Raw genomic sequence first — 13,583 nt, forward strand, 5'->3', positions numbered from 1 at the left:
ACAAAGCAAACCTTAGGGCCCTCCCACAAGCGGGACAAAAATTGCTTTACATACAAACGGAGTGTTTCTCACCTTTTCATTACTTCCTGTTTTAGAGAGGGGAAAGAAGGAGGGGGAGAAGGACTGAATAATTCACCTTAGCAGAGGTGTGCACTGGGAGGTCTAGTTTCCTCAGAATAGTACTTGGCCAACCCTTTCTTCCTCTCGCAAGACTCCACTCAGAAAACATGAACACGGAGGGAAAGGTAAAAGACGAACAGAAGTCAAAGGGGAAAAATATTTCCCACAATATTGTGAGCAACTATTACGTTACTTCTAAAGATACTCTTGGGAAATAAATTGGAATATTTGAGGAATAAGGAAATATTGAGTAAAATTCACCAAGAGTGTAGTTTGAGACAACAGATCATTGAACTCATCTGGATTCATTTTTTGTTGTCATATACACTTTACATTTTCATGAGAAAAAAAAAAGAATACCCCACTGCCCAGACAAACATGCCTTTCATTTCATGATTGTAGGATGTGCAGAGCGAGCCCTGGCATGTGGACGAGTGGGTGGGATGGGCTCCTCTCTGAGCTCCTCTGTGACGGGTCAACAGGGAAGGAAGAGGTAATGACAGTAAGTGGTGCTGAAAAGGGCTTTGGTCAAAAATGATGCTTTCTTTATTCCAGTGTCTGAATTCTGGGATGGGAGCAGAACAGGAGAAACCCATACACATTTATAGTTTCATTCCGCCCTCTCCCCTCCAGAAGTCCCTCCCCTCAAACGTTTTCTGAAGACATGCTCTGGTTCCTGTCAACATGTACATAAATACCTGTAATACACATCCTTCCCCCAAAACCCCATCAGCTGCTTAATAAAAGAGTCGGCAACTTCCTGGCTGAGAAGAAAGCAGGCAGGAGGAAGATAAAGAAAACCTTCACTGTCACAGATTGGTCCTGACTATGATCTGATCTCTGATGCCTTATTCCTGCCTCAGAGCTGAGACAGTGAAAGCCTTGAATGAGTCTAGGGTTTAATGAGCTGTCACATCTCTGAGCACCTTCACTGGGAAAGAAGCGCACGCATTCAAAGAAGTGCTAGCAGAATCAGTCACACCTGGTCTTTTGTAAACTGGGGCAGAACAACAATATGTCTCTTGAATTTCTGTGAAATAATCAATGATTCTGCCCTAATGAAACCATAAATCAGAAAGGATTTACATAAACTCCCACTTGGCACCTCAACAAATAGCGATTGATAGATTTTGCATTAAATAGCAAGACCTTCCTAACAACCCTATCAGTTCCCAATAACTGCACCCCTCTGAAAATTCCAGTCAAGCGTTAGGTCCTTCTGAAGCATCCCAGTGGCTAACGTGCTAGGAGCCACAAAAGCAGATAAAGAAAGGAGGATGTTGTGATGGAGTGGTATCGTGTCACTGATTCTAAGAGCCATTCATGGCTATCAACAAACTAGTTTCCTAAGACTGTTACCAAAACCTTGCTCTCTCATCACCAGCCACAGAGAGAAATCTCAGACAAAGCTGAAACACTCCGTGATAACACACAACATTTTCATATACGAGAAGGTGCTAGCAGAGGGGCCAGCCCATTACGGGCTACCACCTGCGTTTGTACATAAAATTGTACTGGAACACAGCCACACTCGCTCATTTATTTATTTACCTGTTGTCTATGCTGCCTTTGCAATATACCAGCACAGTTAAGTAGTTGGAAGAGAAACCTTCGGGCCCTTAACAGAAAATGTGTGCCTACCTTCGTGCTGAAGAAAAGATTTTTAACACGTAAAATACGAGGTTGCCTGAGCCACACTGCTACACTGCTGGTCCTTCACTCTAGACGCTTCCAGAGGAAACCAAAGGGGACCTAACTCACTATTTGAGAGTGTGGAGGAGTTTTTATGGTAAGTCTGCTTTCAGAAAAAAGAGCTGTAAGTTTCACTGGATTTGTGTTTGAGGATTTCAAATAAATGTAAAGATCTCCTAATCTCCTAATTAGATGTCCTCATCTAATTCTGCCCAGGTGAGAAGTTTCAGGGAGGAAGTGATATTTGAGGGGTTTGAAGACATGAAAATAACTTTTAGAAGGGGATTTCAAGAAGAGAAAGCAAAACAATTTCTCCCCAAGAAGAAAGTAGCAATTAGGTGTTACTTACCTGAATCATTTTTCCTCACAGAAGTTTAAACATGATATATGAATCTATGAGAAAGGATTGACTGTAAGTCATCCTCTGTTGGATGTGGGAATCGGCCCATGGAAAGGGCTAGGAAAATGCTTCCCATCCCGCTCGTGAGAAACATGTAATAACAATGATAATGGTCATTACTGCAGGAGCTGCCATTATCATCATTAGAGGAATTACTGTGTACGGAACGCTTATCACATGCTAGGCACGATGCTAGGTGCTTATGCACGATCCCATTTAATCCTCACAACAGTCCCATGAAATAGATGCTGTTATTATCCTCATTTTCTAATTAAGGAGACGAGGACTGAGAAAGGCAAATAGGGTACCCAAGTTTCTAAGTAGGCGAACAGACTTTTAGAAGCCATTATCACCAGACAATTCATTAACCCCTCAGGTCCCCAAAGCCACCCTACCCCCAGCCCAAGCTCAGCCCACCACCAAGCCCACTTACCTCGACAGACCCTACAGCACTGATTCTCTGGGAGAATGTGGTCCTTTTCTGAGCAGTTCAAAGGGGGGCATGCTTCCGTAATCTTTACTAAAACTCCACCCTGGAAGTCAAATAATAAGAAAAGAAAAAACGTTCATAGTTTTAGTCAATGATACCAGGCTCTAACGCTCACCTGAACAGCCTGCAGTGATAACAACTTACAACAGTTAACAGTTCTCCCAAGAACTGCACAGTCATGACAAGGTGACAAATGAAACCAGTGAGCCTGCTGAAGAGAAGGCACACTCCCCTTTCTACACCGAAAGAGCCTCAATCTCAGCAAACGGTTTCTGAGTCTGGTCTGCGTCATACAAGGTCACTGCCAGTGTTCTGGGAAATTACCCCAACAATCACCGTTGGGTGGGGGAGTCCTCATTGGAAGTGTTTGCTGATTTCTGTGGTGCAAACACCCCGAGGATGGCAGATTTTGAGCTACCAGCGCCGTGTCACTGAACACAGAGATGGGGAGCTCCATCCGAAGAGCTCTCGGAGCGCCTCTGAGCCAGTTTCAGTGCTCCGTGGGCCACGAGCGCTGTGGACCCGGACATGAATGAGACATCTTCCCGGCCTGGGATGAACTCACGGTTTGGATGAAAAGAGAAATAAAAAACCTCTTAAACTAGAAACTATAATACAATACAGGAAGTCCTTTAAAAAAATGCGCTCTAATTAAGGCATGATCGTGTGTCATGGGAGAATAATTAATTCTGGCCAGGTGTGGAGAAATTATGAAGATGCCACATTTGAGGAAACTTGAATAATGGAACAAAATAAGGAAGAAAAGACTTTCCCGGCAGAAGTAACAAAGAGCCAAGGTACACAGGTACATGTGAGCTAAAGAGGGTCATTTAGATGAGCACCAGACATTCCCTAGATACAAATGAAATCACTTACAATGAAAATTTAAATATTCAGCAGGTGATTCTTTATGGCCTCCCTTCACCAAAGGTCCTCTTTGTTGACATTATGAGCATCTGTATTTAGCTTTGCTCTAAATTTTAAGAATCAGTCCACTAGTTATTATTAAAAAGGGGGTAGGAAGTCCCAGATTTTATCTAAAATGTTAAGTTGTTCTCTTCCATTATTTTATAAGTATAGCATATTCTCACTTATATTTCCTTTTGTTTAATTTGAATTGTTTTCAATTACAGTTCACCTTCACTATTACTTTGTATTAGTTTCAGGTGGACAGCATAGTGGTTAGACAACCATACACTTTATTCTCTTCTATTCTTAAGGGTATGTTTAAGTCAACCAAGAGGCAAGCTCGAAAAACAGAGTCTCATTTAAGGGTAAAAGGTAATTTTCGACGTAGATGGAAGGGCAGGATGGAGCCGGACAGCCCAGAGGGACGAGGCAGACACTGACTTCCCCCTCCCAGAGACGCTATCATGCCCGCGGTCCCAGGGTTCGCTGACTTGGCAGGCATTCCCATTCTAGCAGGCATATCCATTCTTAAATAAGAGCATAAACATAACTTTAAATGTCAAATGTAAATTTAACTCCCAACTACTCATCATTTGGATGATTTACACCATGGCTTCCTGGCCTTTCTCATCATTTGCAACCCAGACAGTTCATCCTCTAACATTCCTTGGGGTGTCTTTTTTTTTCCTTCCCTGTTGTTCTCTCTCCATCCTTGATCTGTCCAAAGACAACCAGATCTCTTGCTTTTCTCATGATTCTACCTTCAAACAGGGCCTAAGATCTGAGAATTTACTCCGCTATTTATGCCCTTTTCAGCTGTATTTCATTCCCACCCCCAATCCCGACCACACTGGGTAGCATGTAGCCCCCCAAGAGTTAGCACCTGTCTGAAGGCCAATGGGCCTATCAGATGTACCTTCCCTCCTGCAATGGGGAATCAAACCAATGACTACAAGCCAATGGAAGTTAATAACCTTGCTTTTAGGAGCATAAGCTAAATGCAAAGGAAAATGCAATGCTTAATTACTTAACCATTATTGCCTCTACTTCTATCCTTTAATGTTAATGTGTTTTTTCATTACCTCTCACCTCCTTGCATAAATAAGAGTAGCGGATACTGTTGGACCTCTTCCATCAGTTCTGTGTGCTCATCCCCTAGCTTCTGAGCACTTTGCTGCTCATGGCTCTTCCCCTCCACCCTCAGGGGGTCACCCTGGAGCACTGGAGCCACTTTGCCCATGCAGAGATCCAGAGTCACCTACAAGTTCTACACCTCCCACTCCCAAGGCCCAAAGCCAGAGCCTAGCAGGCATGGGAGGTTCTTCACCTGGAGGAGAGACAACAGCTGGAGTGTAACTTACACTCCAAAACCTCTGGAAGGTTCAGGGTCTGCCCTGCCTTTCACCTGAACTCTCCCCTGCTCAGTTTTCTGCCCATCCCTCTCCTGCATCTCCCCTACCCTTGCTGGCTTCCTCTGGGACGTACCACAGTAAATCACCTGTACGGAAACCCTTAGCACAGGGTCTCCGGCTGGGAGAACCCAAACTGGGATGATAATATAAATTTCACTTGTCCCGTCAAAAATCTAACTATTAAGGGAGATCGTCTCTAGGTAGTGAGATTCTGAAGTGATTTCCATTTTCTTCCTTATAAAACTTTTCCCTCTATGTTCCAAATTCTTTACCTTGTATCTGTTTTTGCTTTTGTAAAAGAATTTTTTAAGTGCTAGAGATTTTTTTAAATAATCACTATGACAGTTTCTTTTTAAATAATAAGGAGTTGCTGTGGTTGATGATTAAATCAGTCAACAATTGCAATCAACCTTTAACATATTTGATGAATAAGAGCATCCCAAATGTTTCAATAGAGACAAACCATTTTGTATGAATTTGAAAATAACAAGTGCCACAAATCCACTTAGACCAGCCACATAATTAGGCACAAATCCTTTTTAACTGTATTTTCAATACTATATCTGGTAAGAAGTATCTAATGATTAACATTTTTTCATCCTCCTGATTATGGTATGTTATGTTATGACCCCTGGAACTCTGCATTGGTGGAGAAATCCTCCCAGTATGTCTCCTTTCTAGGGGCCATCCCCATGTCATTGGTCAAATATAAACACTTGCAAGCTACTACCCACTGCGCTTCAGTCTGAATTCCTAATAACATATAGAATTCGCATCTTTAAGTAAAGCAAACTTGTTGCTGTCCCAAAGAAATAGTGCAGGGCATCAATAATTAGACAAGCTTGAGCAAGACAGAGAGAAGATCTTGTTCATCTTAATTTTTTTTTATTTTTTATTTATTAACTGATTTTAGAGAGAGAGAGGAAGGAAGGGAGGGAAGGAAGGCAGGCAGGCAGCCAGGGAGAGGTAGGGGGAGAGAGAAAGAGAGAGAAACATCGATTCGTTGTTCCACTTAGTTATACATTCATTGGTTGATTCTTGTACATGCCCTGACCAGGGATCAAACCCACAACCTTGGCATATTGGGATGACGCTCTAACCAACTGAGCTACCCGGCCAGAGCTCATCTTGATGTTTAAAAAAGTAATATATTAACTTCTGGGAAAACGTGGTGAAAACATTTGAAACACGAGTCTGTTTCTTGTCTAATTGGTATTGCTGAAGCATTAAAATGATCCCAGGAAAACGGAAATGGACGAATCTCCAGGCAGCCCTTTGTCAACTGGGGATCTGCATATGAGCCACAGAGCACAGAAAATTACCTAATTATTGGCTCAATTCTCCCAAGGATAGTACTTACATGGCACCATTTTAAATGCCTAGGAGAGAAGCTAATTCATTACACAGAATAGGTACCACAGGGCATCAGGGCTTCAATCTTGAGAAAGGCTGCCAACAAAAGACCGGAGGCCCTCTGATCCTACACCCGCCACCCTCTCTCCCTGCTGACAACATCTATTAAATGTATCCCAGGGCTCTTTCTATGGCCTTTTACAAAAAGCTATCCTTTATCAAGGAAATCAAAGGGCCATTGCCTGACCAATCTGGACTTAGGTGGATTAACAAGTAATAATTCAATCCTTCTGAACTTACTTTTCTAAAACTCAGAAATGAGAATTATCTCCAAATCAGCCTAACACTATGCAGAGCGGCAGTGGAGAGGCTACGAGCCAGGTGACACGGGCTCAGGTCCCAGCTAGCTCACTGACCAGCTCTGTGGCTCTGGTCTTCTGCGCCTTAATTTCCTCCTCTGTAAAATAGGGATAAAAATAGGACCTATCTCATTGTGTTATGGTGAGGTAATACATTAAAATGTTTTAAACAGTGTCTAGAAAATACTAAGTGCTCAAGTAATGTTACATATTACTGTCAATGGCCCTTTTCTTTCTACACCAAGTGAACGTTTAGTAAATAACTGTAGAAAAACAATAAAGGAAGAAATTAATGACTTTTAAAAGGATGAAATCATTCACATATACACACACACCACTTGCGCAAATAGAGGAACCTATCGGCCCCAACTTCTTTCTAAATTGCACAAATATAACCAAACAGAAACAGTAAAGATGAACCACAGTGTGTAGAACACCTACCACGCGCCAATAACACTGCTAAGTGCCATTCCAATAATCTGGCATTTAAATCCATGCCCGTATTTTGGAGAGGTCTCAAGTGGTGTCTCTCTTGATCCTGTCTGATGATAACAGAGATCAAGGCATCACTGTGACCCCGCTGCTTCTGTGCCAGTTGTAAGGGACAGAGACATGGCGGATGCTGGGGTCATCATCCCAGTGGGCAAAGTTGCCTTTAGTCATCCCAGCTTTCCCAGGGGTAGAAGAAAAAAGTAGGGGCTTTAGAATCCAAATTGTTTTCCCTCCCCTAGAACCAAAACAATTTACAGAGAGCGTGACATGTGTCTTCAGTCAGGGAGGACACGCATGGTCCTACTCACAGCTCACGTTCATGGAGGACTGACTTTGTGCCAAGCACTCTGCCAAGTTCTTCACATGTTTCATCTCATTTAATCTGCCCAGCATCCCTCGGTGGTAATGTGCCAGCCCCAGGTTGGAGGCCACCCACCCGCTCACCCACTCCTAGGCCTGCAGCTTGCCTTGTTGATGGAGAGATTGTAGAGCCCTTGCTAGCACACGATCCCTGCCTCCGTCTCAGCCTAAGGAGCCCCTGTGCACAGCGCCCTCTGATGCAGAGACCACCACACATGCATGCCCACCAGACTCTCTGGGCCCACGGAATCTCTGGCATTCCCAGTGGCAGCCAAGAGGGAGCAAATGGGAAATACAATAGGGAAGTTCAAAGGGGGGAACCCCTGGTGGTAAATTCTGACCAGTGAGAGACAGGAAACCGGAGAGAGCCTTCCCTCCCCCGAACCCCCCATAAAGAATTGGCTTCAAGCTTCTTGAGAGATTCTGCAGGTCTCTGATGCCTCATTCTCCTGTATCTTTAAAATACAGTCCTTCCTTTTCCCCATAAAATGAAAGAATGTAGGTACAAACGCCAGCAAAGATGGCCTATTCTGAGACACAGTGGTTCTGGTCAGCATCTCTGTAGATGCCCCACAAAATCAGCCAGGCTTTGTCATGAGGCTGCGTCTGCCCTAATGTGCCACCTTGTGTCAGCTCTCCATCCCTCCCTTCCTGCCCTTCGTCTCTCACTCCTGTATTCCTGGGACGAGACCTCACCCACGTAACTGCATGGCTAGCTCCCACACTTGATCCAGCACACTGCTCAAGTACCACCTCCCCAGAGAGGCCTTCCCAGATCCCCACGCCAGAGCTCCCTAGCCTTTCAGCCTGGTTTACACAGTTTATAGAATGTGGCACTCCATTGTACGTTTATTTATTTTCTCACTGCCTGTCTCTTCCACCAGGGTGCAAGTGCTGTAGAGACAGGGGCTTTGTTTTGTTTGCTGTTGTGCAATCCCGGTAGGTATCAGTGGCTCAGTGCATGGTTGTTGAATGATTATTGAATGAGATCTATGGTTCTACACCTCTTCTTTCAAGAAATACATGGGAGGAGGCAGGCAGGAGATAGAGGCATGTTCTAGCACTGTATCAAACACTTGGGTGTCGAGGTGACACTGTCCACAGCTGGCATCACAGACTGCTTCCAACACAACTCAACACGCTTCCACAGGGCCACCTGCCCTGACTCACTGTAGCTTCTATCCCCTTTTCCCTTCTCACATCCTTCCCTTCATAGCTTTGCCCAAGGCTACCTGACTCACAGCTGACCAGAAGCTAACCACACAATGACAGTGGCTGGGAACTCCCATCCTGCACTCCAGTGCACCGCAGAGAGTCCCCTCCTCCTCAGGGACCCACTCAGGCCACCATGCTCTGCTCCAGAACCCTACTGAAAGCCAACACATCTATCTGACATCCCCCGCCATGGACAGGGATCGCCACATTGAAACTTACTCGGCATTCCCGACAGCTCTTGGTTAAAATCCGCTGGCCTTCCGCAAGGACTTTTCCTCCATAGATACATTTTGCTGTAATAAAACAGAAAAATGGGTCAGACAGGTAAGCTATGCAACAAAATAACCACAGAGGTGCCATCAAACTCCACTGGATTCCACAGAACACAGATTCTGTGGTTCTAAGCAGTACAGATCTCTGTGTCTAGAGAAAGACACGGGAATGGCGGGGTGGAGGGTAACGCTGAATCCCCCAGTTAGACCATCACAGTCATGTTTGTCCTGAGTCCTTCACACCGAGGATACAGAACTACTGCAACAACACAGCTGCAGAAGGAACTAGGAAGTGAACTGAGGTGGTTAGAGGTTAAAACAAAGAAGCAGTTACCGTCTCCAAGAAGCATGAGAGCAGGGCTCTGATGCAGACGGCCCTGCTGTGGGATGAAGGACTAGGTGCAAGGGAACTCCCCTGCGTTCCATCCATCAGAACTTCAGCCACAGTGCACAAAGATGCCATTTTCCCCTGTGATCACGAAAAGTGCATGTCCTTGGCCTATCAGTTCCCAAGAAGCTCAGAGACAACTGAGAAACACGGGCCATGCCAGTTGAGTGTTTTATCAACGCACTAGAGAGACTGCCTTTGGAAAGGTGAGCTTCACAGGCTAGCGCGGACATGCAGTAGATAGGCCTTGTAGAAAACTTAAAAGAGAAGCATAAAATGGAGCTCCCACCACTCAATCCAGATTCCACTGGGACTCAGTCCTCAACCCAATTTGATGACCTACTTCTAAGCAAGTGCAGAGCATGTTAATTTGATACGACCCTTGTGTGTCCCCACTAAACTCTCCAGCCACATTAACAGGAACAGGGAAGCAAAGGCCTGATCGCTCCCTCTGCCACCCAAGTGAGGATCTTTCTGGTCCTAGTCCTCAGGAGAAGCAGAAGTGAGGACATGCATGCTAAGAGATCCCTACACCAATCACTGTTTGTTTTATAAGTCACCTCACCTCTCAGAACCTGCATTTCTATGTCTGTTAAGAACAGGTTGATTAAATGTGATAGTTTCCTAGTTTTATCTTATGACTCTCATGGAATGCTCAAGTATGTAGGGAACTTGGCAATGAATTTGTCCAACTCCTGTTTGCCACAGGAAGGGGAAAGCCCAGAGGCACTGGTTTACTTAACCCCGTGATCCCACAAAGGAAGCTGTGGTGTGCTACCCAGACCCCCCTCCATGACCAAAGCACACACTCCTGCAGCTGCTGGGACAGCGGACAACCAACAGCTCTCAGCTAAGTTTTGACCTAGGACTTGTTCTTGGCTGAAGAACAAGTACAAGGTCAAGTCCCCCTCAACCAAAGAGTGGGTGATGAAGGTAGTACAAAGTCCTGGCCCTCATTCCCACTGCAGATAACTCTGACAGGTCCTCTCCGCTCCAGAGCTCCCTGTAGGGATGACTGAGGGAGCTGCTGTCACTGCACCGCAGTTCAACTCTCCTCCTGCCCAGGTCTGCTTCCTCCTGTCTCTCACTCCCGCTCCAGGAGATCCTGACAGAGCTTCCTGATAAAGCACCAGTCTCCATTTCAGAGTCCGGTTTCCCTCAGAATCTGACCTGCAGCAACACGCACCTCACTCAGATCTGTTCACTCTCACATCCACTCTCAGTGATTGGTCGTCCTATCTACCCCAGCCCCGCACCCCACCACCGGGGATCCCTCTCACCTCCTCCCCGTGTGCTATCACTATCCACACCCTAGGCATGCTCCCTCCTTAAGTTTCTCAAGTCAATCTGCTCTTCTCATCCCCCACCACCTCCCCATAGCCTTCGTTCAGGCCATCTCATCCCTCCAGTTTAATGCACCTGAACTTCCTAACTCGTCTTCCGTGCTCTGGTCTCAATATTATCCAGTCCTTTCCCATACAAAAGTCAGACTTTTTTTTAAGCACAAAGACAAAGCCCTGCTTTAAAATCATTATGGATCTCTAGTGCCCTCAATATAGTCCAAATCTCTTAACTCAGCACTCAAGGCCATTCATGTGCCTCCTCTTTGTCTCTCAAGCTTCCTAGCTCAGCAGTTCCTTTGCATTCGCTCACCCTCCCAAACATCCACACCTCCACAATGCTCTAGCCAGGCATTCTCTCCCACTCCTGGGATTTGCGTATACTACTCTCTCCTCCAGGGAGACCCCGTCTCCTCCACCTTCCCTGGCAGCCTCCCGTCCTATATACCCATCAGTTCAGCTTCAACTCGGGTCTGACTTTGAACACTGATGCAATGCCCTGACCGTGTGCTTCTGCTGTACTGTGGACCTAGCCCTAACACAGCACACATCACATTTTATCTCAGTGGCCCAGTGAATTATACAGTTCCCCTGCTAACCGTAACTGCTGGGAAGGTAGGGACTGCGTCTATTCAGTTTTATCTCCAGCCCCAAGCTCAGTGCCTCTCTGGGCTTATTGTTAGTAACAATAAATAATGTTAGAACTAACGAGCCTCAGGTTGGTAGTAAAAGCCAGTCAAATTTCCTGATTCCCAGATAAGAGTTCTTTCCGCTACTTAATGCAATTTTTTAAATTTATTTTTATTTTTCAATTACAGTTTACATTCCATATTACTCTTTATGAGCTTCCGATGTACAGGACAGTGGTTAGAAAATCACGCACTTTACAGAGTGGTCTCCCCACCGTTTCAGGCGCCCACTGGCCCCACACACACTCATCCCGATGTTATTGGCTGTATTCCCTACACTGTAATCCACATCTCTGTGCTCTGTGATGTTTAAAGCAGACACCGAGGGTCTCAGAACAAAAACAGCAACAATGGCAATAAAAATGTAGAGAATCGATATAATTTTCTAGGTAGGCTCCTTATAGTCCTCATTAAATGTATATACTTATACACACAGTCATACCTCGGTACACGTCAGCTTCAGAACTCATCAAACCCAGTATGTATGGTATCTTGAAAAGAAAAAATACTTCATCAATTGGCACTTGCTCACCACCGGTCCAACTTGCTAGAACTTGTATGAGTTGCAATGCCACCGTGAAAGAGAAAGCGCTTCATCGTCGCTGGCTCACCACTCATCGGAATGAATTAATGACAAGTACCGAGGTGCCACTGTGTGTGTGTGTGTGTATCCCTAGTCATCTTTTATGCCTCTATTTTCTAAACAAATCATGACTCACTGGCGCTAATGATGATGTGGGTCCCCTGATTTCCTTGCATGCTTGCACGAGGAGCCCACAGCTCCCAAAGCCCGGAACCCCTGTCTAATGAACTCCCAGACTCCCCAGCACAGCTGCCACCCACCTGGCAAGATGGCTCACTCCAGAGTGACAGTTCTGCTACATGCCCTGCTGTCAAATCTGCCATCTGCTTCCTGCCCAAGCTGGGAAGCAAAGACGCGGGCTTTTCTTCCTTATTTTTCCCCTTGACCCATGCAGCGGCATGAGCACACTTGCTACCCTGAAGACAAACATCTGATTACTCTCTCCCCCCGCCTCATCCCAAACTCCTATCTGGAGATAAGGGTGTTTTATTGTCTACATTCACAGCGCACATGGGGACTCATGCAGCCCTCAGATTCACCAGTCGATATAAAAATCAAATGTCCGCTGAACTTTATGGCCTCCCGTAGCAGTGTGCTTTGGGGGCCGCAAATAAAATCAGCATGGTCCTGGCACAGCCCCCGCCACTTGCAGCTTTGGCACACGTGCCGGATGTGGCTATGACCACAATATCCAGTGCCTGTGCAATTACCTTCGGACAGCTTTCAGGACCACTACCGGAGGTCACCAGACTGCGCCCCACTGTCTCACACTCACCCCACTTCTCTGGCAGTGCCCCTCTGTGCCCACCACCACCCACCGTATGCCTATCATCTGTCCTCATTATCCAGCCTTTAGATCTACAGCCAGAGGGCTTATTTTTGATGTCTGAGGAAAATCAAGCATGAGGTGAGTCAGGCTCCGGTGCCTTTGGCTGGGGACTTGGGAACTCCAATCCAACAGCTTTCAGTGCGAGTAGAAATGTGAATGGCTACCTGAAGCCCTTCACATCACACTGGGGACATGCAAACAAGGACATTTCACAGTGTCCAACCATGAAATTGAAACTCGGCACCAACACACACTTTTGAATGATGCCAGAAACTAATGTGCTGGGGATTTAGAGAAATAGGTGTACAGTCGATGCTTTTGCACCCACAGACATCTGGCCCTTCAAATTTGAACCCGATTTCTCACGCAATGACTGGACACTTTTGCCATTTGGGTGCATATTAAATAAACAATTGACAGGCACGACTCGGCGTCTCTGTCAGATGTGGACACGGGGTTGCTCTGTCTTTATTTAGGTATTGTGCCCTGCGCATACTTCAGCCCCCCCTTGGCACTCAGCAGCTTAGAATATCAAAATTGGCAGTCTGCATCCCAGTGAAAGGAGAACGGCAATGCAGAAGGGTCCTTCCTCCCTCTGTGAGCTCACTCCTATAGCTGGCTTCGGGTACTAGCCATACGAGCCATGTCCAGTAGTTTCCCCATCAACATCTTTGCCACAT

The 13,583-nt window shown here is 45.7% G+C and overlaps 1 protein-coding gene across 2 annotated transcripts in view; it reads right to left on the reverse strand.

Moving 5' to 3' along the window:
• Positions 1 to 13,583, reverse strand: part of NELL1 (neural EGFL like 1) — a 716,398-nt gene that overhangs the window by 538,785 nt on the left and 164,030 nt on the right. For both annotated transcript variants that reach the window (XM_024558788.4, XM_024558787.4), the window contains exons 10-11: positions 9,022 to 9,095; positions 2,646 to 2,745 (exon numbers count right to left, since the gene is read on the reverse strand). In XM_024558788.4, the coding sequence (XP_024414556.2) occupies positions 2,646 to 2,745; positions 9,022 to 9,095 (174 nt within the window). The remainder of the gene's footprint in view (positions 1 to 2,645; positions 2,746 to 9,021; positions 9,096 to 13,583) is intronic.

The sequence above is a fragment of the Desmodus rotundus genome, chromosome 5 (genome assembly GCF_022682495.2).
Source record: "Desmodus rotundus isolate HL8 chromosome 5, HLdesRot8A.1, whole genome shotgun sequence".
In the NCBI taxonomy this organism is placed as follows: Eukaryota; Metazoa; Chordata; class Mammalia; order Chiroptera; family Phyllostomidae; genus Desmodus; species Desmodus rotundus.